The sequence below is a fragment of the Nothobranchius furzeri genome, chromosome 1 (genome assembly GCF_043380555.1).
Source record: "Nothobranchius furzeri strain GRZ-AD chromosome 1, NfurGRZ-RIMD1, whole genome shotgun sequence".
Taxonomy (NCBI): domain Eukaryota; kingdom Metazoa; phylum Chordata; class Actinopteri; order Cyprinodontiformes; family Nothobranchiidae; genus Nothobranchius; species Nothobranchius furzeri.
Window position 1 is genome coordinate 48,428,891 of NC_091741.1, and position 26,509 is coordinate 48,455,399.

Genomic DNA, 26,509 nt, shown 5'->3' on the forward strand with positions numbered 1-26,509 from the left:
CTACCCTTGTGGAGACCCCCAGTGCAGATCCAGGACTGTCAGAAGTCGGGTGACCCCAAGATATCCAAAGCCGTAGATCAACTCTGATACGACCCGTCCAGTCTTGAGACGTTTCCGAGTCACAACAGGAGCTAGAATGCTTGTTTGTGTCCAAGGTGGAAGAGTGGCTCTTAAGGATCCATCTGGCTGTATCTGCTGCAGCTTTGCCGAGAGGCTTTGACAGGAGGTCGAAGGAGTTTGTTTCAAGAGGCTTCTTTCCCGATTTGGCCGAATCGGGAGTCAGCTAGAAACTGACTTAATCGGGAAGTAAATCCTGTTTTAACAAACTCCTTATTTACAATTTCTTGCATATTCTGGCAAATCAGAATGTGCCAACATGGATGTTTGTTGGCGTTACTTCCTTTTATCCGTGGGCAGCAGAGGACGATATCATCGGCAGTAAACCTCGAAACATGTCTGCAAAGATAACAGCAAACCCTTATCACTCGTTCTCTCTCCTCTGCAGGCTGCTTGTTCTTCCTCTTCCTGGGTCTCATGTACATGTTTAGGCCCAACATGTCCTTTGTGGCTCCTGTCCAGGAGAAGGTCGTGATTGGGATGTTCTTCCTTGGAGCCATCCTCTGCCTGTCTTTCTCCTGGCTCTTCCACACAGTCTACTGTCACTCAGAGGGCGTTTCTAAAGTCTTCTCTAAGTAAGTGAAACACAGGCGCTCAGAGCTCTGCAGCAGCAAAGGTGCACACACCTGAACCTGTGTGGTTTTCTTCAGACTGGACTACAGTGGGATTGCCTTCCTGATCATGGGCTCCTTTGTCCCCTGGTTGTACTACTCCTTCTACTGCTCCCCCCAGCCCTGTTTCATCTACCTGATGGTCATCTGCATCCTGGGACTGACGGCCATCATTGTTTCACAGTGTGACTTCTTTGCTACACCGCAGTACAGAGGAGTCAGAGCAGGTAAAATCAAGTTAACCTGGACTTTTCTCATGAATATTGATGTATGTGCAGCTGTACCTGTGTATTACTGCATGTTGTTGAGCTAATGTTGGGTTCTACTTCCTGTTCAGGTGTGTTTGTGGGTTTGGGTCTGAGCGGCGTGGTTCCTACCTTGCACTTTGTCATCAGCGAGGGTTTGATCAAAGCCACCACCATCGGTCAGATGGGCTGGTTGCTGCTGATGGCAACTCTCTACATCACCGGTGCCTGTTTGTACGCCGCTCGCATCCCCGAGAGGTTCTTTCCTGGCAAGTGTGACATCTGGGTGAGTTTCCACGAAACGCACGCTCGCGAGTTACGGCACAGACGAGTCTTGCCATTCTTTAGTGCTGCATGTTTTCCTCTCATTCTCTCTTTTCTCTCTACCTCACATATTCCTAACCTTTTTCTTTCTGGTGGTTTTCTCGTCACAGTTCCACTCCCATCAGCTGTTCCACATCTTGGTGGTCGCCGGGGCTTTCGTCCACTTTCACGGTGTCTCCAACCTGCAGGAGTTTCGGTACACTGCAGGAGGGGGCTGCACCGATGACGGCAGTCTTTAATGCACACCTCCACACTGACTCACCTGTTCACTGACAGATTCATGAGGAAGCACTGGCTGAAATAATCTGCACAGCGTCACTGAGACAGAAATGTTCACGTGATCCTACCATCACAACCACAGCGGCCTGTCCCGCTGTGACCAGAGTGGCCTCCAGGGGGCACTATGAAAACTAACAAGTGCTTTGTTCCCTAATTTTGTCCATCTCTGTGGGCCTGTCTATACCGACCTTCTTTAGCTCTGTTGCTTTGTCTCAAATCGACACTTCTGAGACGGCGTGTTTTATAATGAAGCTGTTTTTGGTTTGGAAGGGATGAAACATCCGCAAATCCTCTTCAGTAATTTGACTAAGAATTTATCTGATTTCAAGAAAATACAGAAATTTGGTTTAAAAAGCTTTGGGGTGTTTTTTTATTTTTTGGGTGAATGCTGTTTTTTCAAGTCACTTTCAGATATAAAAAATGGAGTGGGAAATGTCTTTGAATTGTTCATAAATAAGATTTCTAAACTTTTAGTTATAGATTTGTAAAAAAAACAAAAAACAAAAAGATGTTATAAATAACAAAAAAGTTAGATAATAAACCAATCGAGAGGATGAAGCGTCTAAGAGCTCTGGCAGCATCCTTCATCGGAGGAGGAAATAAGAATGCAGGTGATGATGTAAAGCTAAAGGAAAGGGTTTGATCTGCTCCTTCCTGCTCGGCAACCTGGTTTCGAATTAAACGTCAGGCTTTACAAAACCAAAATAAGTCAAAGATAAAATAATATTTTGATATGTAGCAGTTTTTTTATTTGTCTTGCTGTTAAATTGTATTAAATATTCTAATGCCATACCCCCCCCCCCCCAGCGATAAGACACCAGACCAACTTAGGTTGGTAGTTTTTTTTTACAAACAAGGCCCCTGTCCTATATGTTTTTTGCTAATAGAAGCGATGAAACCGAGGTTTTCAGGGCAAATGTGTTTTTAATCCAGTGTGTGTCTCACACAACCAGAACAAGGAGAATCTTTTTGTTTATCTTTCTTTTTGATTGCTTTATGTTTTAATTTACCCACTGCTATCAATAGTATTATTATGCAAGCTTGAATTCCTTTGTGTTAAAAGTTAGAAAAATAATTTCCCTTTAATTGTAAATTCAAAAATATGACTAGAGGACAGGATTATAATCTGTAGCTGAAGATTAAAAATTCACCAGTTGACTACAAACAGACTTTTTAACCCTAACTTTCTGGTATAACCAAAATCTTCCGATTCTGAGCTTATCGTAAACTGTAAGATTGCTTGAAGTTGGGTTTGAAAGTGGGCGAGTTGTCTGAGCTGCTTCTCTTTGCAGAAATACAAAAAAAAAATCTTGTTTTTTCATTTGTACTTTTTCTGGTTCTGTTTTCTCTAGTTTATATTAATTTATTCCTGTTTCCATGTGCTTAATGTCTGGAGCACATTTTCCAGTCTGATGGGAATGTTTGGTTTGCAGTAGACCTTTATATCTGCTGGATTGTTCTAATAAAACAGATTTTTAAACTCTTCATTCTTCTTTTTTGTAAGTGCAAAAACACTGCGCAGTGTTTCATTTTAGAGCTAATATAGAGAAATTCTCTTCTTTACACAGCTTTACTCAGCATTAACTGGTGGGGGCGGGGGAATGGGGGACATTGGGGAATGACACAATTAGGGGCAGAGAAAGGCCAGTTTGAGCCAACTAAAAACACAATTCAAATGATATTTCTGTCCACGCATCCATTTTCTTCTGCTTATCCAGAGTCAGGTCACGGGGGCAGTAGCCTAAGCAGAGGCCCAGACTTCCCTCTCCCCAGCCACTTGGGCCAACTCCCGAGGAATCCCAAGGCGTTCCCTGGCCAGCCGAGGCCTCTCTAGGTCTCCTACCAGTTGGACGTGCCCAGAAAACCTCATCAAGGAGGTGCACGGGAGGTGTTCATGCAGGCTGAACATGAAAATAGTCTCCTACAATAGCTTCTGATAGTAAATATGTGGTGAAAGTAGGATTTGAAAAGCTTCACAGCTCTACATCGAGATGTAGCTTGGACTCGCCCGTCTGGACTTGCAACGGGGACGACTGCTGTTGCAGCAGGCTGTAGAGAAGTCTTGGCTAGTAGAAGCTAATTGTTAGCATTACCAACTTCACACAGCAGAAGCTCCTCCAGACTTGTTACTTGTGGAGATAAAACCTCCACGTTTGTTGCATTCTGTCGTCTGAAGCTCAGCTGTGACGTGGCTCACCTCTAGTTCCTGGAAATGGTGCACCAGTGTTTTGCTCCTTGTCACTCCCCCGAGCACAACTTTATCGCATACTCTATTGCACTGCAAGTCATTCCTTCCTACTAGACACCAGCAAATATACTGATTAAAATCATCCCATCTTCTATGGAGTCTGAATGAGATAGTCTTTGTTTCTAATTTCTGCTCCAACTTTAAACATTCACTCTCTCAGCAGTAACTGGTTTTATGTCTTCTCTAGAGTCGGCGTGAGATTTCCATTCTGGTTATAATTCCTCCATCTTTGATAAGGCATCTTTCTCAACCCTTAACCCTTATAACAAGTCTTATGTCTGCTATCGTTTCTGCGTGAGATTGTTTTTTCCGTTTCTAATTCCTGCTCCAGCCCTTAACATTCAGATTCTAATTAGCTTACAGCATACATTGTGGCAACCGATTTTAATTTTACAGGAGTAGCAAGCCAACAAATATGCTCTAATATGCATTTTGAAATGGTGTTATTTAAGTGTGGTATATTAACCTCTAGATTTACCGGTCGATCTACGTTCCTACCCTCACCTATGGTCATGAGCTTTGGGTAGTGACTGAAAGAACGAGATTGCGGATACAAGAGGCCGAAATGAGTTTTCTCCGCAGAGTGGCTGGGCTCTCCCTTACAGATAGGGTGAGAAGCTTGGTCATCCGGGAGGGGCTCAGAGTAGACCCGCTGCTCCTCCACATTGAGAGGAGCCAGTTGAGGTGGCTCGGGCATCTGGTCAGTACATGCGCTCAACTAATTTTAAGCAGCGCCATTTTACCGCAGTCTTTACGACATGCAAATACTATTCCTCAGACTGGCGAGGATAACAAAAAGATTTTAAAAATATGTGTGACAGCAAGTTTAGTCATATTCCTCCTCAGATGATTTGGCTCAGGTTTGACTTTTTCTGAACTAGATCTGGTATAAGGTGATCCTGACAAAGGCTTTAAGCTGGAAGATAATCAAAAAAAAACCAGACTCAAAATTCAAATGTTTAATTTTTCTTATAAAAGTGTAGACCTCACGGACAGACCAGTTAACTAAACAATCAATAACAAACAAACAAAAAAAAACAGCATCACAACACAAGCCTTTCTCTAGGTTCACTTTTATACGTCGTAACATTTTGTTGCTTATAAACACAGAAAACGGCGCCTCTGTCTTCTAGTAGGCATGAGGAAAAAACCGCCGTAACTAACGAAAGGACAAAAAGCACAGTAACAAAATAAAAATACAAACTACAGGATTTCTGAAGAGAGATTTTAGAGCAAGTCTCTATAAATACATTCTTTATCCCAGAATAAACAAAATTTAAATAAGCACTTTGGTCTTCCTGCTCAAACACGTAACTGATTACACAAGCGTTTCTTTTTTATGAAGCTCCTTTTCTGAATGCTACCTCATCTGCTGAAGTATTCACCAATGTCAGTGTTCTGATCACATTGTGCAATATACATTTTCTGTAAGCACTTCACGTACCATGTAGGACTAACTTTAAAGTGATGTGAAATGTTAATGTAACGAAGTTCTGCGTGAGCGTTCGCTTTAATGTCACACACACACACACACACACACACACACAGAGGTACAGAAACATGAGACGATGTAACCTTTTGTTCCGCATAGTCTGTTTTTAAAGTGCATATCATGATTCGCATACAGACTTGTGATGGATGGAGGTGATTTGAAACAAAGCTACTGTGTGACAGAACGTATGTGAGGGATCTTTAAGTATGAAATTAAACCCAGTAAGGTGAGCTAAACCCAGAACAGCACATAGATGGTTTCTATCTGAAGGTTTGGAGTTGTGTTTTCATGTTTTATTCTGAGTGACTTAACTGGAGAAGCTGACGTTAGTCATTTAAGATAAAATAAAGCAGAATCAGATCCTCCTTCTGAGCCACGTCAGCTCTGTAAAGTAAACAAACGTTCTACAAGTATTGCTGAAACTGACGTGAGGATGACGGACTGAAGAGTTTACACCCGTTAAAGAAATCGGAATCGACTGTGTGACTCTGTGGTTTCAGTGCTGAGAGAGAGAGAACAAGCCCAGGAAGTACTTTACAGAACCGGACCTGCAGGACAGTGATCATCAGGTATGCACACGTGAAAGCTGGTAGATCAGGGGAAATCCAACAGCATATGTTTAAACGTTTAACGTAAATCCCCTTCAGCACAGGACTGCAAAAAATGAAATTTTACTTGACCCGTTCCAACATTTTTGTCAGAAACAATAAAAAAAAAAACAGCTTTAAAAGTTTAGGAAATTACCTAAAATAACTGTTGCCCTGAAACAGCCTTCACACGAGGTGAAATTAAAGAAAAGTCTCAAAAGCCATTCAGAACATAAACCATAATTTATGTCAATAATACTAACTTACAGAAGTTTCTGTAAAAAACCAAGAGACCTAGAATTCAAATAAACCCTAAGTAAAAACACTGAGTGGGTAAACTGTTTGTGAATTGCACAAAGTGGAAACGTTGAAGGTCAGGGCACTCGGATGTGTCGACAGTCTTTGTGAGGATTGAGTTTGACCTTCATGTCATGATTTGATCTTCCACAGCTGTGAATGGGAACAGACAGGTTTTAGAAACCAGTTCAAACATTTACACAAACACCCTTTTATGCTGAAAGTGTAGCTACCGCTCACAAGCCACCAATGGATTTTCTTTACATTTAAACAACTTTGACACTTGACACCGAGCCCAGTTTAGTAACTGATCCTGAACCAGATGCAGTGTTGGCGTTTTGTGACTGCAGGTAACACTCATGACAGAATCCATCTACGCGCTTTTAAAAGTGAGCACCATAAAGTTCTACGGCAAGCCTTTGAGTTTAATTTTATATTACACATCATTTTCATTACCTGGCCAACAATCTGTAACCTCACATCGTACGCCTCTCTTGTTTCCCTGTCCTACATCAAGTGTACTTTATAGGAATGTAGCATTGTTACTCATCAGCTACAAAGACAAGTGAGGAAGTTAGGGACACGATCACAGGTTTTCGTCCACATGAGTGTAAATATTACAAACTGCAGTCATGAACCAAAGCCTTTTAGAGGTGGACACTAAGGCCTGACCCAGCTTCTCACTTAGACACCAAAGATGCATTTTAGTTCTTCCATGACTCTACATCCAAACAGCTTAATCAGCATCTAGATTTCATCAAAAAGGAAATCAAAGTTACAATGCTGCTTATGAGTGTGCCTCACAACGCACTGGATTTACTGCTGAGCACGTGGTTGAGTGGACACGTGTTTTTCCTAGATAGGTGGGGAAGGATATTTGTTTTGCACAAAAACCCAACATGTACATGGCTTTCATCTGAAGAAGTAGTCATTGAGAAAATGGATTTTCTATGACTATTTACGGGGCTGCACAGGGGCACGGTGGTTAGCGCTGTTGCCTTGCAGCAAGGAGGTCCTGGGTTCAGATCCCAGCCTGGGGGGAGTTTGCATGTTCTCCCTGTGGGTTCTCTCCAGGAACTCTGGCTTCCACCCACAGTCCTAAAAACATGACTGTCAGGTTGATTGGTCTCTCTAAATTGTCCTTAGGTGTCGGTGTGAATGTGTGTGTGTGTGTGTGTGTGTGTGCGTGCGCACATGGCTGTTTGTCCTGTGTGTCTCTGTGTTGCCCTACGATGGACCTGCAACCTGACCAGGGGGCACCACGCCTGTTTGCCAGCCTGCTTGTACTTAGCACAAGCCCACAGGCGTTATGAGGTCAAACTGCAGTTTGCAGAAGTTCACTTGTATAATAACTAATGTATACGTTAACAGGAGGCAGCCGTAGGCTTGGTGTCAGCAGGGCCAGTCACAATGTTGGACTCTAGATGGCCGTGGGACCTAAAGGACCAGTCAGACCAACGTGATCATAAAGGATGTTGATTAGCTTTTACCATCTGACACTTTGATGGGGGGAATGAAGAAGAAGAAAATATCATTTCTATAGCGCCTCTCAAGATAAAAATCACGAGGCGCTTCACAAAAACAAAAAATATAAAAAAATTGTAAAATTATAAAAAAGCACTTAGAAAATGTTTAAAAATATATTTAAAATGAGCAAGAATAAGCAATTGCGATTTAAAAAAATGCAGATCTGTTACCCCATCAGACTCCATTAAAGCCACACACACACACTTACCTTCAGATTGAACCCAAGCAGGTCAGATATGACTCCTGATACAGCAGACAAGATGACCACTTGTGTGATATTGTAGAGGAGAGGATTCATGGTCAAACCATACAACCTGAACGGAGTGTCCAACTCCTGGAGGAGGAAACGCAGAGTAAATAAATCCTCCTACGAAGAGATGTGGGTGAGAAGGGTTGTGGGCAGTACCTTGAGTAATTTGGTGGCCAGTTTTAAAACGTTGTTGACCAGAGTCAACTCCTCTTTCTTGTTGGGCTTCTTCTCCATCTTCAGATATAAGTTGATCTGTGGGCGACACGTTAGATGGTCAGTGTGACTGACTGAAAGTTTGCTTTCTGTTATGTGTGTGTGTGTGTGTGTGTGTACCTGTTCGGTGAGCAGTATGGAGGTGTTGCTGTACTTCTTGCTGGTCTCTGAGCCCAGAGTGACGAACCTGAGCAGGAACAGAGACAGACTGGAGCACCAGATCACCAACTCCCAGTTGTAGTGGTACTCCAGGAACGTTTCATGGACGTGAAGAAGCTGGAAACATACCGACATCTGTTTGTTAGAGTAACCCATTTCACTTTGATGAGGTAAATCCCTGCATGTTGCTATGGTTACACGAACAATTACAAACTCTGGGCGAGTCAGACGATGTCCATCGTGTTTCTACTTGCAACCAAAAAGTTTTACATTCAGGTTCCTCAGAGGAATGAGGCGCTTTAGGTCACATGTTCATAAAGTGTTCAAATGAAAGCGACTAGTTTGAACCCCAGCTCCTGAAACTGTCCCACTCCAACGTTTCTGCTGTGATTCAACAGCCAGAAGTCACCTGAGCACAGCAGATGAAGACAACTGACAGCGTCAGGAGGAAGGCCGATGAAACGATGACATCCACTGACCGCTGAGGACCCCGTCTCTGCAAATTTGTCAGAGATTTTAGTTTCCGAGTTGGAGGCGTGATGACATAGCCAATAATCTGAACAGATGTCTCCATGGTCGACGTACCTTGAGGTAGGAGCGTAGCGAGAGCCACATCTTGATGTTCTGAACTTTCTTCAGTCTAAAATGTGGAACTTCAGACTTCCTGGCTCTGCGGGCTGAAGTCAGGTGACCAAACAGTTTGGCGAACAGCAGCCTCTGAAATTCAAAACAAACAAAAGAAGTAAAGAAGTAAACATCTCTGGCAGCGGGAGAAATCTACCAGGATCTCATTCTGGCACCTGTTTGTAGGTCCGCTCCGCCACACTGAGCAGGAAGAAGAAGAGCCATATAAGGCAAGCGCGCACCAGGAAGCTGAGCGTTACCATGGTAATCACCAAGAAATCCGAGCCACACCCACCCCCCAGAGCTACAGACAACATCTCATTTGCTGAGAGAGTAGTCAGCTGATCCAGGTCACGATGCTGAGCCAGCCTAAGGAGGGAGGAAACGATTAGAGGATGAAAAAAGGTAACCATGGTGACGATGTGGGTATTAGAAACGGTTGTTATACCTGTATATGAAGGGTGTAAGTCCTAGTGCCACTGAAACCAGGTTCCCAAAGACCTGGTACCCAATACCCGGAGTGTAAAGATTCACCTGAACACAGAAACAAACGTCAGCAGGATTCACTCAAAGGTTTCACCCTCCCTCACAGGAAGTGCTGCTCACTTTATTCATGATCATTCCACTGATCTCCAGCACAGACATGTCTGCCTTCTTACACTCATTCCCCTCCCACACGATGGCGCTCACCCTCTCCAAGCCAGGGTTGGAGCTGTGCAGCCAGGGAACGTGACTCTGCAGCAAAGACACGCAGCAGCAACTTAAAACGCCGTTCACTAAAAACACACAAGGTGCATCTGATCGGGTTCACTCACCTGGTGGAACGGGTCATCTCTGTATTCCTTTTTACCAGGAGGACATACAGACGTTCCTCCTCCTTCTCCCTCTGTAGGAAGGCGAGACAAGGAAGATTTACAGGCTGTACTCTAGAGATGCTCCTCTAATAGCTTAGCTCAACACCCGTCCTCTCACCCGTCTCTGAGGTGCAGGATGATCTGCACTCGGCGCAGTGCAGGAAGTCCTCCCACATCAAGTCCTCTGTTTCAGACTCGTGACGAGTGCTCTCAGAGTCCTGAGTTCTCTGACTGGAACATCTGGAGCTGCAGCTGGTTCCAGATTTTGGGATGTCCTGACAGACGGCCAACAGAAGTTTACTCACACATAGACACGAGAATAGAGCTCGCTTTAAACTGAAATGTGTAGATCACCTCCACGTGGTAGTGCTTCTTGTAATGGTGAGTACTCTTGCGGTTTCTGAGCGTGCAGTCGCTGTTCCTTCTTTCCACTCCTCTGCGGAGGGCGCTGTAGGACGACTCAGGGTCCTCCTCGCTCGATGCCTCATCTGAGGCCGGCCCCTTCAAAAACAGCAAAATCCACCAGTGACTAGTTTCTGTGTTTTCCTGTGCCGACGTCATAAATCAGCTCACAGTGTTAAAAACAAATGCAATTATGAATTTTCTGAGTTCTTACCTTGTTGCTAGTGGGCAGGAGCAGCCCCGAGCTGCGGGCTGTGTGGATGTGGGGGGGCTGGATGTGTGGGCTCCAGCACATTTCATCTCCTCGGTTCAGGGCCTCGCACCGCTGCTCGTGCAGCTGGAGTCCCTCCTCGCTGCTGCGATTGGTCACGCGGCCGTCCAGAGACACGTAGCCGTTGTCCGTCTCTGTTGATTTATCGATGGAAAGCTTGGACTTCTTAGATCTGGAGGAGAAGGAAAAGGAGTGACCGAAGGAAGGCGCACAGCGGAACATTCATTCAACACGAACAGTACGCTGTTCTAACGAAAGCCAATTTGTCTGTTTCGGAGGTAAAATAATGAAATGATTTAAATTATTGATCAGCTGAAAAAAATGGACCCAATGGTGAACGAATGCAGCTGGATGAGGTGAAGGCATGCAGGGAGGTGAGGTGACGTTTCCGTTTTCAAATAAAATCAACATGAAAACATTTCTCAGCTGAAACCTCCCCGCATACCTGCTTTTGTCAACAAGTTAATTACATCCAAAATAGCTGCAAAATCCTTCCACTGCTCCGAAATACCCAGACTGAACAGAGAAGCCTTATTTTTGTCTCCAGCTTCCCTGCACACGAGTAGCTTTAGAGCGATGAAGGATGTTGCAGCTGGATGAACCGAAGTCCAGTCTGAGGCAAGGCTGGCTTCCTTACAGATGTAAACAAATGCAGCACAGCCTTGCCTCGCCACATCAACTCACCACAAGAAGAAATGAAAATACACACCCAGCTTTACAGATATCATGCCAGAAATCTTGGAAGAAAGCACCCAGGCTGTAAGTGGAGCTGGCCGAGTGAGAGTGCGGCGCCCCCTCCTGTGTGTTATCGGTAGTACTAGACCCGTCTCCTTCCCTATGCACCTCCATCTGAGATGCCTTCCTCAACTTCCTTCAGTTTGGAAAGAACGGAGATCAAAGAGAGACTTAGAGAGGCTGAGAATCTTTAAACTACAGCATCGTGTCCAGCGAGCACCGGGCAGACTTCACACCGCGTCTGCTAGGATTTAAAACCCCATGAGGACAAATGATAGAAACTGGCACCCGCTGGACACAAAAAGTAGTGTAATCACACACAAAAATCAGTATGTGGGTTTGATTCTGCAAAAGTAGAACCTTTTGTGTTTTTTTTATTATTACTTTTGCAGAATTACCCTGAAAAGGTTTGTCGTCATTATCAGAAAGAAGAATTATCGAGAAGATGATTGTTTCCAAAGTTCACAAGCATAAATAAATCTTCTATGATCACTGACAGAAAACAGACATTTGGTTGGTTCTTATTTAATCTGCATTACAAGAGACTTTCTCTAACATCTGTTGAACGGGATCTCTAGTTAAATTACTTACACAAGTGAAACATTTAGAAGCTGCTCAGCTGTTTTTAACTCTTCCTCTGACTCATCCTAGCCAGTGAGTCACACGGTCACCATGACACAAAACCCTTTCTCTGCTTTGACTAACTATTAATGTTTTGTAAATCAAACTGACAGCATAAATTCTGTTTATCGTGTAAATGAAAACAGCAACACAAGGTGCTCTTTAGAGAAATCTGATGCTTCTTTGTGTTTAATAAAAATAAAAAAAACACGAGACTGCTGCTGGTTTATCTCAACGCTTCATAAAACAACAACGGTCCAATTTTCTGTCCGTTTGAAAATCGTCTGCAAAACATTGTGAGGCAGAAACAGCAGCACACACTGACGAGCATAAAACACCAGATCAAACTCAAAATGCAGTTAAACACACACACACACACACACACGTTTCTCTAACTTACAACAAATGATCAGGATGGGAGTTTTTAAGTAATTTAGCTACACATAAACATAAATCTTGTCCAATTCTTTAAGATGACAAACGTAACTAAGTCTAATTCCCACAGGCTCACAGACTGTCTCTAGGGCGCACGTCTGGGTTTCTGTTCATTTTCACGAGTTCCTGATGAACCTAACTTGTAAAAGTGTCCTAAATAAACAAGCAGCTCTTGACTGACAAGCCGACAGAAAAACAACAGCAACAAAGGATGTATTCATTAATAATTAAACTAAAAGTTTCCACTACTCTCTTCCTGTCCCGAGGTTTTTATTTCCTCTGAATGCTTCCTTTGTATTCTTGTCTTTTCCTCCCATCTTCCTTCTCCGGAGGCGTTTCATCTCACGACTCCATTGCTTTCCCTCCCTCACGTCGCTGCAGCCATCTTAACCTCGGATCACTCCGTTTACGCTTACCTGCGTCTCTTCCCCCCGCTGCTGGAGGAGGGTTTGGGGGTTCTGGTGGAGACGATCTGACAGTGGACGGTTCCCAGCAGCAGCATGAGCCAGATGGCTTCAAACACCTCTGTAGCTGGTATCCCATGAGGCTGAGGGATGGTCACGTACAGGACTGCTGCTGCCACTGAGGTGAAGATGAACAACAGCAGAAAGACATGAAATTTGCTTTTCTGAGTCGGTTTCATCAAGGTTTCCTGCCTAAGTGAGTCAAGTCTTTACGAACAATAAAAACTATTTTACATCTATGACTCTAGTACAAATGCTGTTAACGCATGCCTGAATTAATTCACTTTTAGTCCCTCGTCATAAACACACACTTCCAGTGAAAAGTTAAACATATAACTTGTTTTTTTCTGCAGACACGTGTCATCTAAATGACCCGAGTTTATTTTTTATCTCAGCATTTGATTTGTCTGTCCTCTGTAAACAAATATCTGCAGGTGAAACTTTAATCTGGGCATGCTGAAGTTAAAGCAACACAGTGTGTGAGATGTGTGTTCTCAGGGGGGGAAACGAGTGAGCAGGAAGGGTGGAGGGGCTGATGTATTTGCTTCAGGTCAGAAAAAGGACACACGTGTAGGAGGTGGATAACATGTGGTGTGTTTTAGGCCTAGTCCACACGTAGCCGGGGTTTTTTGAAAACGAATATCCGCCCCTCCAAAAACTTGCATCCACACCACCGTGTTTTAAAAACAAACTCTGTCCACACGTACCCGGATAAATACGTTGTTATGGACATGCCAGACCTGTAGGCGGCAGTACTTCCCCCGTTCTTAACCTCGTCCTTCGTCTGTGGTCTTCCGCAAGGAGCAGTAATTCCTCTTGCAAAAACAAACAAGCAGAAAGCGCTTGGACAATTGATGGATCGGGTAGTGACAGAGCGCAGCTCTGAGGGCTTCCATGATGCCGGCTAGTGTAAACACAGGTCGCACACGTGATGTCAGCATTTTTTGTCGCGGAAAGTGACGTTGCGGACCTTAAAACTCCGGTTTTGTCCGTCCACATGCAGACACCCAAGACGGAGAAAACGCAGATCTTCACTTTGGCCGGAGTTTTTAAAAAGATCCGTTTTCGTGTGAAAAAACTCCGTTTTCGTGTGGATGACAGGCCAAAACGTAGGAAAATATCTACGTTTTGGCAGACCCCCGGCTACGTGTGGACAGGGCCTTAGTGAGTTCTGTGTGCAGGGGGGAGCAATGACATGTTTGTAAACCCGTAATAAACTATAAAGTGTCTCAGAAGTGTGGACTGTCCTACCCTGCAGCAGATAGAGAGACAGCAGGAGGAGGAAGATGCCTCTGGAGGTGACCTGGATCCACCATCGATAAAAAAACGGGAAGAAGACGACTCTGACGATGCCCTTCCTGGTCAACGACGTCCACGGACTCTCTGGTTTGGCCTTAGCAAATGCTGAACCTGAAAAAATAAATCAGACAAAAGCTGATGAACTCTGTTCTGGGATCATCTATTCATCTGCTCCTTCTTTAATCTACGCAGAAATCTTTTCTCCTCATCACTCGTTCGTCTACAAGGAGAACGTTTCTTTGCTTGAATAATTTAAAACACAATGAGAGTGGAGGTTACGACTAGAGGTGGTATGTTGTTACAGATTTTTGATACAGAAACCATTTTAAAAGGTTTTAGAACAAATCTGTAGAAGAAGAAGAAGAAGGAAGTATCATTTCTATAGCGCCTCTCAAGATAAAAATCACGAGGCGCTTCACAAAAGTAAAAAATGTAAAAATATAAAAAAGCATTTAGAAAATGTTTAAAATATATATTTAAAATGAGCAAAAAATAGGCAATTGGGATTAAAAAAATGTTAAGAAAGAGCGAGTGAACAGGAAAGAGGGCAATCAGTGGATCCTGAGGAAGGTGGAACAGGAGGGGAGAGCAGAGTAAAGAGAGAGTGGTGAAGAAGGTCATACAAAAACGTGTGGCCAACGTGACTTCATACCTCTGACCAGGTCCACGTCTATAAGATCTGGTTTGACATGTCCCGTCTTCTTTGGCTTGTTCCTCAAGCCCTGGGGGAGCAGAGAGTCAACAAGACAGACAAAATGTTTTACTGTGCAGAAATGAAAACACGCCTAAAATGCCTCTGGTGCTCTTCATGAGACACACGTTGACTGGAAGGAGGGGGGCACACCGTGCATTCACACCACTACAGGCTCTAATCTGTCACTTCTAGCAGGATCACATCGACCTCCAGCCTCTATGAGCCGTTTCTGATTAGGTCTGAAGTTTCTGTCAGACCTTGAAACTGGTCGAGTCTTTTTCATCTGTAGTGAAGTTGGTGCTTTGTTGATTTTATGTCCCAGGGAACACCAGCAAAGATGGTAGATTATGTTTTAATGTGTGAATCTCAAGAAGAACCCATGCTAACTGTACCTGCTTTTAGAATAGATACAAATAAAATAGATACTTTACTGTAATCCATTTGATTTGATTTTAGTGGGTTCGCAAGTCCAGCTATGATGCTTCAACTATGAGAACATAATTATATCATCAGTGGTAATAAAAATATGACTCACTGGTCAGTCTCGTGTCAGTGGGCTAATCCTAGGAGCTCCAAAATATTATTTTGATTTCTCTGAAACGTAACTCCCATCAGTCAGCCGGAAACCAATAAGGTTCTGTTATCAGTCACACTCTGATCTAAAGTCCTGTATGTTTAAACAGCACAGCCAACAAGTTGTGTGTGTGTGTGTGTGTGTGTGTGTGTGTGTGTGTGTGTGTGTGTGTGTGTGTGCAAGGGTAAAAGCAGCTGATCAATAGCTTCCTCTTGTCTGTTGATTTATTGTAGCTTTAAAGTCCTTCAGTAGCAGGACTCCCATCCTCTCTGAGCCATTTATTACCTCTTATCTTCGTACATTAGAGGTTGACTCACTCACCGACTGCTGCAGCGATAGTTAATTAATCTGCCTTGTTTAAATAATCAGATTAATGTCTAAAAGAGGATTTGTTAATAAAGTGATAAAAACGGCTTTCTGTTATGCCGTTGCAGCATCAGTCATAAAGCCAGGTTCGATTGTGTTTTATAGTTTCTACATATAAACATACTATGTTTACCCATAAACATATAATGCACTTCCAGTTAGCAGCACCAGGAGGCACCTGCATGAAGTTCAGCTTAGCTTCCTATTTCCTGGATTACAAAGGTCAATTTTAGCACTTTTCTTTGCTTTTGTTGACGCTGCACTGAGACACAAGTCACTGGTGCATAAATGCATGGTGGAAATGCTGATTTACTTTTTAATGTGTTCATGTTGTGTCTCTGAATCAGCATTTAAACATGACAGCCTGATTCCATGGTTGTTGTTTTATGATTTCAGATCAAACTTAGTCCTTTCGTTTTGCACTGACTCATTTAGATTCAGAGACACGTAAAGAAACAAACAAAAGGAATATCCTAAAAAATACTAAAAAAATTCATCAAGGTTAGCCATAGCTTACAACGTATACAACGGAACGTGCCAACTTTAATCTGTAGACCGGGCGACGACTTGGACATGCTTCATAATCGCTACCAGTTATTGTCATAAATAACTCTTCTTCACTTATATTTACCGCTTTTAGCATGACTGGGTTGGACTGCAGGCTATAGAGCGCTCCCAGTTAGCACATAACTACATGTTTGTTAGAGAACAGAAACTGTTTTGCTGGTTTTGCACCTCACATTCACACAGAGAGCTTCTGATGAGAAAAATCAAGTCAATGTGTTTTAGAAAGGGCCCAAGCCAAAATCAGCTGCTCTAACTGTGTTGAGCTGTGATAATAAAAGGGATAACTGATAAAGCTAAAAATAGACCAAGTCACACCAAAGAGTTTCTCCAGATTTATGAGCAGCTGCTTCAGATTTTATCAGCTCATAAATGGAATAATTGTCATTTAATGAGGGTGAGTCAGACAGAAACACACACACACACACACACACACACACACACACACACACACACACACACACACACACACACACACACACACACACACATGCACACACACACACACACACACACACATGCACACACACCTTGTATTGTCACAGTTCTAATGAGACTGTGTATGTCCATTTACTGACTGAAAAGGAAAAAGGACACACACACAAGTGTGTGTGTGTGTGTGTGTGTGTGTTTTCCACCCGTTTCTACTGTAGCTTTATGCTTGCTTAGTATGAGGATTGCTGTAAAGACTCTGATTCTAGTCAGTGACTCGATGCAATGTGCTGGGTTCCTTATATAGGAAACTGTTTACCGATTGGCTTAATGAACTGACCTGGATTGGAATGTTTATTATGTGAAGTGCCTTGAGACGACTCTCGTCATGATTTGGCGCTATATAAATAAACTTGAATTACAGAAGCACTGTGAAGTAGACAACAACGTGTCAATGAGTTTAAGCACCATGATTAAATGTAGAGGTAAAGTTTAATGCTCCTTTTCATGTTGACAGCAGTGATGCACGTCAGAATAAATGTTCTGGTTCAATTTAATTTTATTTATATAACGCCAAATCACAACAAGAGTCGTCTCAAGGCACTTCACTTAATAAACATTCCAATCCAGGTCAGTTCATTAAGCCAATCAGAAATAATGTTTCCTATATAAGGAACCCAGCACCCAGCATCAAGTCACTGACTAGTGTCAGTGACTTTACAGCAATCCTCATACTAAGCAAGCATAAAGCGACAGTGGAGAGGAAAACACTCTTTTAACAGGAAGAAACCTCCAGAGAAGAAGACGAAAATATCATTTCTATAGCACCTCTCAAGATAAAAATCACGAGGCGCTTCACAAAAGCAAAAAAATGTAAAAATATAAAAAAGCATTTAGAAAATGTTTAAAAATATATTTTAAATGAGCAAAAATAGGCAATTGGGATTTAAAAGAAAAAATGTTAAGAAAGAGACAGTGAAAAGGAAAGAGGGAAATCAGTGGATCCTGAGGAAGGTGGAATAGGTGGGGAGAGCAGAATAAAGAGAGAGTGGTTGAAGAAGGTCATACAAAAGCCAGCTTGAACAAGTGAGTCTTCAGCTGCTTTTTGAAGGAGACCACTGAGTCCACTGATCTCAGGCTCAGGGGGAGAGAGGTCCAGAGTCTGGGGGCCACAGCAGCAAATGACCTGTCACCTTTGGTCTTTAGCCTGGTGCGCTACACAACCAGTAGGCTTTGATCACTGGACCTCAGGGACCTGCTGGGGGTGTAGGGACTAAGAAGATCACCAATGTAAGATGGTGCTTGTCCATGTAAGGCCATATAGACCAGAACCAGGATCTTGAAATGAACCCTGAAGTTGACTGGCAGCCAATGAAGCTGGAGGAGAAGCGGGGTGATGTGGGTGTGTTTGGAGGACTTGGTCAGAAGCCGAGCACAGGCATTCTGAACCACCTGTAGACGGTTCAGGGAGGTTCTGCTCAGACACGTGAAAAGAGAGTTACAGTAGTCTAAGTGTGAGGAGATGAAGGTGTGGAGAACTGTCTCAAGTTCAGAGCGGGACAGAATGGGACTCAGCTTAGCAATGTTCCTGAGATGGAAGAAGGAAGAGCGAACAAGAGAACTGACATGAGAATCCAGGGTGAGAGCTGGGTCAAAGGTCACTCCAAGATTCCTGACGGAAGGTTTGGTGCGGGAAGCAAGCTGACCAAGAGAGTCTCTGACTTTGGGAACCAGCTTGTCTGGAGCACAGATGAGGATCTCAGTCTTATCTTCATTCAGCTGTAGAAAACTCCCAGCCATCCAGGTTTTAATGGAGTCTAAGCAGGTGTGTAACAGCTGCAGCTTAGACATCTCATGGGGCTTAAAGGAGATGTACAGTTGGATGTCATCTGCATAAAGACAGTAGGAGATTCCTTTGAACAAGCTCAGGATGTGCTGAAGAGGAAGCAGATAGGATAGGATCCTGGCTCAGTATAAGCAGCCATCCACCACGACTCACTGGGGATCGAGAAGACAGCGCACGCAAGCGCACACACACACACACACATCTTGGACTGGAGTGAGCTAATCGGTGACATAATTTCATCAGTATATGAGTCTGACAGGTCGGTGGTATGAGGAAGTCGTGCAGGCAGACAGCTAGTGAAGAAGCAGGTGGTTCCAATAAGAAAAGTGAAGCGAAACCTGCTGCCGCTGGCTCTGGGTGACACTCTCGCTTCTTCAAATGCCCAAAACTAACAATCAAGTTGGTTTTAATTAAACTAAAAGTGTTCAGTATAAAAACATGTCTTTGTAAGAGTAGAGGAGACACATTTACTACACTTAGATTAAAATAGGATCAAAGCACCACTGAATATTGGAGGCAAAGTAGAGCTTTTAGTTTAACAGGTAAGTTTGATCATTAGTGATGAAGATGACAGTTGATTTTTACCGGAGGAAGAGAAGATGAACACATTTCTGTTGCAAATGCACCATAGATTGTGCTGAGGGAAAAAAACACCTCCGACCCACAACAGGAACCAACTACACAACCCTGAACTTATTTCTGCATCCCTGACTGAACGAGGCCTTTTAGACAATCATGCAAAAAAAAATAAAACAAGCAGCTCCGTGTCACCTTAATGCCGTGACTCATCACGCTGTGCTCACACCCAGACAACTCAGCTCCCTCATTTTAAACTCTGGCTGCTCTTTAGTTTCCCTGCAGCCAGTTTAACCGCAGCAGAGTTGCACAACCGTGTGAGCAAAGGCTGGGTTAGTATACACGGCTAATGTCAAACCAACCAACCACGTCCTAGGCGTCTACAGAGTGGGTGAGCAGACATGCACTGTGGGATACGAGAGGGTCAACCTCCCTGCTGTGTACTCACCAGAGAAATAAACTGTAGAGAGAAGGGGGAGAAGGGAATGATGGATGGAGGAGAACGAGAGAAGTGAAATGGGTAGGTGACACCCAAACCCGGAGGGCCAAAGAAAAAAGTTAAAAACAAAACAGTAGAAAATAAACAATGGCAGAAGAGTGAGGCAACATTAACAGAGAGCAGACTTGTCGAGGAGAAGCAAAATGAGTCGAGAAATCAGGAAAATAGGTACAGAACTGGAGGAAAGTATAGGGCCAAGAGGGAAATGATCAAAAACTAAACCAACAGACCTTAATTTCTCTTTGCTCCACCGATTTCTCCCATATCTGCTGGTCATAGGCGCCAATCTGAAAAAAACATAACAACCACCCAGAAACAATTATAATGAATCCTGAAAAAGGGAGAAGTGCAGAGAGAAGATATGAAGATGTCCTTTCTCAATAAAACCACTTAATGATTCAGTCCCAACCACCTACTTCTCTACTTTTAGAGCCCTGTTTTTGCAGAAGTGGTGATGGCTTCAGAGGTGATGGATTAAGAATGCATCAGTCTGGGACACTTTAAATGGTAAATGGTAAATGGTCTGTATTTGATATAGCGCCTTCTAGAGTCCTAGAACCCCCCAAGGCACTTTACAACACAATCAGTCATTCACCCATTCACACACACATTCACACCGTGGTGGGGATGAGCTACAATGTAGCCACAGCTGCCCTGGGGCGCACTGACAGAGGCGAGGCTGCCGAGCACTGGCGCCACCGGTCCCTCCGACCACCACCAGCAGGCAACGTGGGTTAAGTGTCTTGCCCAAGGACACAATGACAGCGACAGACTGAGCGGGACTCGAACCAGCAACCTTCCGATTACAGGGCGAGCACTTAACTCCTGTGCCACCGCCGCCCCAACACAAACCTGCCCCGGCTCCCGTTAAAAGGACCAGCTTCTAACCTGAACTGATCCTACATGATCAGCAGCCTAAAGAAAACTAAAATCACTATTCTACTTCATAATCTTATTGAGTCTCTATTGTCTCTGTACAGAAGTGAAGGGCCTGTGAAACTGGCTTAAAGGTTGAGCCTCAGATGGAGTTTAGTCTGAAAGAGACTTTTTTTAAACACATGATCCAGTTCTGCAGCCGTTTTTTATCAGTATGGAGAGAAGAGGAGGAGGACTGAGACTTCTGTGCACTAGTTTTTATCACATGGGTCAGTGTAGTTTGTATGCAACCGGTTAAATGCAGACATAACAAATGAAAGATGATAGAGAGGCCATGTGCTGATCCACCATATAAAGATGAAACAGGTGGTGTGTTTCAGAGTCACGGGAACATTGTCCGACTTGACCTCAGCAGATCGCTGCACCCGTGTGTCCCAGGCATGGAGTCACCCTAAGGGCTTGCCAGTGGAAAGTCTGCATCTTTAATGAGGTCTCATTAAACATTGATGGAAAGAGGAGAGATGGCAAAGACGAGGAAGGAAGAACATGGAGACAGGAGCAGAGAGGAAAGAAGACACGAGCTCTGCATGTGTGCAAAGCTTTTTCACGTGCAAAATGATCCGTTTCTGAAAATCAGAACAACGGTTTTAAAAACAACGGTAGAATGTTTATCAATCAACCTTAATTTAACTCTTAACACGCAGATCATGACATCATACAGATTAATACAGACATTTAAATTATTCTAACAAATTAGACACCCTTCATATCACCCAGCAGAACAAAATAAAAACAGCCAGTATGTTTTAAAGACAGATTTAAAGCACTTCTAATTTAATTAGAAAAGCAACTTTTCTTCACAGGATCATAAAAACTGTAAACATGACACAAAACAAAAGAAACCCCCCAAACAAACATCACTGAAGGCTTCTGATGGGTCAACTGAAGGGCCAGTAACCATCTGACCTTTAAACTTTCATGCAATCTACAGAAACTTTAATAAATTACCGGTTGTGGTGTTTAAACCAGAGGTGCTCAGTCAAGTCTGGAGGGCTGACTTCCAGCATGTTTTAGTTCAGGGAAGCAACTAAAACATGCTGGATGTGTTTTATGCAGCTCAAATCATTGAATCCAACAACAACATTAGTGCTTATTGTGCTTCTACTGTCATTTTTAAAAACGTAATCATGATTTAGCTGAGCTGAACCCGTCAGACCTTTGTGCAGCCAGAGCTGCAGGATCAGAGCGGCTGATGAGTTGAATGCAGATTTGAAGGTGGTAACCAGTGTTAATGATAAAGTGTACAAAGGGCTTTATTATCAAAAATGAAACACTGACTGATGGTGGCTGGCTGACAGTCTTGGTGCTGGATAAGGATTTAGACAGAGATGTAGTTTAGCAGCAGGCGCGAGTTAAAAATGTTTAAAACCACCTAAAAATATGAACTAATTTATATTCAATTCTCACTGATTGTGACAGTCAGCTATATAAATGTTTAATATCAACCCACCAGTCAGCCAGTACACCCACAGCCACCTCCTCCCCACCCAGAATGTGTTCTGAGAGCATGAAGGAGACAGTTGGAGGACGAACATGACCAGATTACAGAGCAGGAAGATTGGAGGGGGTAGAGAGGAGGAAACAAGGTATGGAAAAAGGAAAAACACATAAACGCCTATCTATTTACCTCATTTGCTCCTCTCACAATAAATGAAGCCTCTGATAAGCAAACACCTTATTATCTCTCTTGACTCACGGTTCAATTTCTGCATCTTTTCTTCTGCTTTTATACCAAAACAACCCAAAACCACACAGAAATCATCTGACAGATTTTGGTTCGGATTAACCGGCATTAGGGAGTTGGAAGATGCCATCCTTCAGATATTTGACAGGCAAATTAAGTACTGAGAGCAAAGCAGCAGGCAAGACGAAGGGCGCCGCTGCAGCAATAGTAGCATCACCATGACTACAGGAGGAGGGGATTACATAACAGCAGCCTCTGCAGCACAGGTTTACAGAGGAGGAGGTGGTTTGTGTGGCAAGAAAAATCCAGTTTGGCAAATAAGTGATCCATGGTCATCCAGAGGCCAGATTCCAGTTCGTCAGCTGTTAAGCATTACCTTTTATAATGAGAATTCATGTTTTTAAAGTGACTTTTACTTTATGTGCTTCCAAAACCATTAAATATGTCAACATTTAGTCAACATTTTCCATCGTCTTAGTTATGTTCCTTGTTCAGCATCCAGCTAAGATACCGTCTTGTCAAAAACACAACCACCAACTTCCCTCTAGTAACACATCTGATGGGAATCCCACCTCCGATGTATGGGAATTACACGCTCACATTTGTGTGTTCAGGTGTGGTCCCGTGCTACAGGTACACAAGGACATTCACAGTCAGAGGATGAGAAGAGGAACTTCACTCAGAACAAAACAAATGAGGAAAATCTTTTCTAAAACCCTTTAGATTCACTCATTTAGAAGAGTCTGATTCCTGATAATGAATCTCTCATTGTTCAAACCATAAAACCTAAATCACACCTTTGACCAAAAGCTCAAAATTAAAAAAAGACAAACTAACTTAAAACACTGAAACTTTTAACTCTTAATTCTAATTTCTATGAAAGTTTAAATTGGTCTCATTATCTGAAATGTCAGAGACTTTTGCTGGACAGCTGTTTGCCAACACAAACGCTTCTTGTGCATTCCAAACAGTAACCATGGTGACAATGTGTGTGGGGTCCTTTTTTAGCTGAAACGTGTGTGTGTGCGTGCGTGCGTGCGTGCGTGTGTGTGGTAAACAATGCATCTTATTGGTAGATTTTTGAAAAGCTAAAAGTTAAAAGAAGAAAAGATCTTTTCTTTAGCGCCTCTCAAGATAAAAACCACGAGGCGCTTCACAAAAACAAAAAATGTAAGAAATAAAAAAGAATTTAGAAAACGATTAAAACTATATTTAAAATGAGCAAAAATTGGACAATTGTAATTAAAAAATGTAAAGAAAGAGAGAGTGAATAGGAAAAAGGGAAATTAGCGGATCTTGAAGAAGGTGGAATAGGTGGGGAGAGCAGAACAAGGAGGGGGTGATGAAGGTCACACCAAAACCAGCTTGAACAGGTGAGTTTTCAGCTGCTTTTTACAGGAGTCCACGGATCTCAGTAAAAAAGTAAAATAATTTAGACTCAAATTCTTAAATCTAAGAACAGGTTTCGGTATTAACGGCATCTCCGAGTCAAGTTGTGTAAATTCACTTGTAAGTCGCTTTGGACAAAAGCGTCTGCTAAATACATAAACATGAACATAAGTTACTCCAGATGTAAAAACAAATCTAAGTAACCATAAAGACATTATAATTGACTGACGATCACTTGCCTGTAGGATAAATGGATGCATTTATGAATAATGAGCCAGATTTAAATTCCAACAGTGTTTCCGTCTGCAGATTTTTATGAAAAGGAGAAAAGTGACACTGGACTCTCAGCTAAACATGATATTAGATGATCAAAAGTGTTAGCACCCCCCCCACCCCCCCAAGCTCTAAATATAAACACATACTGGTCTGCTAACATCATTAAAACCCACTACTCTCCCTCTCTCTTACACACACACACACCCCAGCATGAACTCAAAGCTTTAAGCTGATTAATCTCCAAAAGAAGCCGAGCTTCTGTTTTAACCTCATTAAACTCGGAGTCAGGCCTGAACCCTGAGCCTTTCTGGCTCCTAGCAGACACAGACGACACGGTCGCCATCAGAGATATGGGTCTGACTGGAATCTGTGATGAGAAAAAGCACCGCCTCAACACAAACACAGCTCAGTCTATTTGCAGCCCGTGTCCAGACAGTCAGAAATACACTGTGACTCAATGCCTGCGGGGGGGGGGGGGGGGGGGGGGGGGGGGGGGGGGGAATCAGCAGATGTTGGCATCAGCTGTTGTTTTATTCTTAACTTTTTTTACGCAATTTCTGAACAACAAAGATTTCTGATTGGAGATTTTTCTCCTGACTTGTAAAGTAGTGGAAAAAACAGACAGCAGGTTTAAATCCGATACTTTGGTGAAAGTAATTTGGCGTATTGCGCTCACGGTGCTAAAAAGAAGCTTGTTTAAATAATTTAGCAGCAATGCATCTCTGCACGGACAGACTTCAGGCTTACTTTACCTAATTCATGAGCTAGGCAGGTTCTCTTCTTCCTTCTCTGTAAGTTTATGTGATTTGTTCAATGTAAAAGTTTTATACTTTCACGATGCAATCAATCCGCAGAGTCAGGAGGAAACCTGTTTCAGTGAGAAGATATGAACGTTAAGAATTTCCTAGCTAGAAATCCCACCTTTAAAAAGCAGAGTCTGATTATTTGGCAGGATTTTAGGAGCCTACTAACTGCCAGTACTTGTTTTGCTTTCTTTAAAGTAAGCTGTCAGGAGGTGCAAATGGTTTGTTTTCCATTTGAAACCTGTGATGTCGTCTAATCCTATAGCTCACAATCGCAGTGAGCAAACAAGCAATTAATTATTCCAAACAGTTTGGTGTGGGTAAAGACATCGTCTCAGCAGGTGTGACTTCTCGTCAAAGGTTTAATCATTCCTGAGTCACAGAGCACCGTCACCAGTGATGCTTCTACCCAGGCTGGATGCCCTGAGTCCTTAATCAAACCAGGACCTCTCTGTTTTTGGTTCATACTCTAGCATTAAGTTGAAGCAATGGATACGTTCTGTTGTTTGTCTTGTGTTTTCAGAGCCAACCTTTAACGTGAGTAACTTCTGATGTTGGCTGTGATCAGAGCTCAGATTTGCATCTTAAGAGGGCAAAGAGAGAAGGAGATTACAGGAACCCACAGAGGGTTTGAGGATGAGATAGTGGCTGACAGGAGGACCAGGTGGACAGGTATGTGGAGGCAGATGAGCGTGTAAGCCGAGCGATATGGGACAAGCAGTGCAGGAGTCCAGCAGAGGATCTGATATCTGATATCTGAGACGATGGAACAAGAGGACATACAACACCAGCCTGGTGAAGACCCGGCTGAAGCACCTGCTGACAGCAGCGAGGAGGATAAAACCTGACATCTACTCAGAATCAGGAAGCTTTTTACACGTCCGAGGGTGATTTTTAATCTGTTCTCCTCTGACTGATACAGAACAATAATATTTACTCACAATTTCTGCAGAAAAACACGCTGATCTTCTTCTGGCAAACATTTCCCCCACAGTAAAGTCTTATTTTTAATGAACTTTGCATTTATTCAGATTTCCCATGAGATATTTTTAAAACAAACATGATGACATTGTCCTAAGTTCATCATTCAGGATGCAGCTTTACTGTATCTGTAGGGTTCCATATTTTATGTGATCGTCTGAAATTTTCACACTTTAAAAATGTTAAACAAGTTTAGTCTAAAGACTAAAAAAGCTACACAATAAGAGCAAAAACCCATAATAAACACAATGGTAAGCTTGTATGACTAAAAAAAATGTTTCCTTTCAGTTCCGCTAAATAAAAGCATCCTTTATTTATGAAAACCTCAAGAACATTTTATTTGCCAGATTAAGACTAGATAGAGGTGAAATACATCCGTAGCACACTGCTCTTCACTCAGTCCTGCTCTCCCTCAAATATTTTTATGCAGATAATTTAAACCCAAAAGCACATTTATAGATTTTATGTCACTGGGACTTAAGGAAAGAGTCTTACCTTTTTCTGGTACCACACCACAGCATCTTTTACTTTGGAAGCCATTTACATTTCTCTTCTCCCACTCAGGGCATCTTAGACTGAAAATTGAAAGAGAGAAAAAGGAGAGCGGTGTGAGCGACGGAATAACGAGTACGAGGAGAGGACGGTTGAGATCTACACCTGGAGAAGAGGGTGTGTCTTCAGATCAGACAAAGAGGAGGGAGAAGAACACACACACCTTATTTTAATAAACACTTGTTACCCGATTACTAATGGATTTTTCTTAAGGAACCTTCATCATAATTACACACACTGAGACAAAAGTCCTCAACCAAAAGAAATATGAGGAAGCCTTCAG

At 42.9% G+C, this 26,509-nt stretch overlaps 2 protein-coding genes across 4 annotated transcripts in view; one reads left to right on the forward strand and one right to left on the reverse strand.

Annotated features, from left to right (window-relative positions):
- adipor2 (adiponectin receptor 2) overlaps positions 1–1,759 on the forward strand; it is a 29,477-nt gene extending 27,718 nt beyond the window's left edge. For both annotated transcript variants that reach the window (XM_015958560.3, XM_015958567.3), the window contains exons 6-9: positions 506–692; positions 768–955; positions 1,066–1,259; positions 1,408–1,759. In XM_015958560.3, coding sequence (XP_015814046.1) covers positions 506–692; positions 768–955; positions 1,066–1,259; positions 1,408–1,536 — 698 coding nt within the window. In that variant the 3' untranslated portion in view covers positions 1,537–1,759. The remainder of the gene's footprint in view (positions 1–505; positions 693–767; positions 956–1,065; positions 1,260–1,407) is intronic.
- Positions 1,760–6,099: 4,340 nt separating this feature from the next.
- Positions 6,100–26,509, reverse strand: part of LOC107384969 (protein PHTF2) — a 39,970-nt gene continuing 19,560 nt past the window's right edge. Inside the window, exons 3-21 of one of the 2 annotated variants that reach the window (XM_015958522.3) lie at positions 26,170–26,249; positions 19,836–19,892; positions 14,707–14,776; positions 14,007–14,165; positions 12,708–12,873; positions 11,210–11,371; positions 10,444–10,672; positions 10,182–10,328; positions 9,946–10,102; positions 9,789–9,859; positions 9,580–9,708; positions 9,422–9,507; positions 9,150–9,342; positions 8,935–9,066; positions 8,759–8,845; positions 8,311–8,466; positions 8,134–8,229; positions 7,936–8,061; positions 6,100–6,353 (exon numbers count right to left, since the gene is read on the reverse strand). In XM_015958522.3, coding sequence (XP_015814008.3) covers positions 6,333–6,353; positions 7,936–8,061; positions 8,134–8,229; positions 8,311–8,466; positions 8,759–8,845; positions 8,935–9,066; positions 9,150–9,342; positions 9,422–9,507; positions 9,580–9,708; positions 9,789–9,859; positions 9,946–10,102; positions 10,182–10,328; positions 10,444–10,672; positions 11,210–11,371; positions 12,708–12,873; positions 14,007–14,165; positions 14,707–14,776; positions 19,836–19,892; positions 26,170–26,214 — 2,289 coding nt within the window. In that variant the 5' untranslated portion in view covers positions 26,215–26,249 and the 3' untranslated portion in view covers positions 6,100–6,332. The remainder of the gene's footprint in view (positions 6,354–7,935; positions 8,062–8,133; positions 8,230–8,310; positions 8,467–8,758; positions 8,846–8,934; positions 9,067–9,149; positions 9,343–9,421; positions 9,508–9,579; positions 9,709–9,788; positions 9,860–9,945; positions 10,103–10,181; positions 10,329–10,443; positions 10,673–11,209; positions 11,372–12,707; positions 12,874–14,006; positions 14,166–14,706; positions 14,777–19,835; positions 19,893–26,169; positions 26,250–26,509) is intronic. The other variant, XM_054739683.2, reaches the window with a different exon arrangement.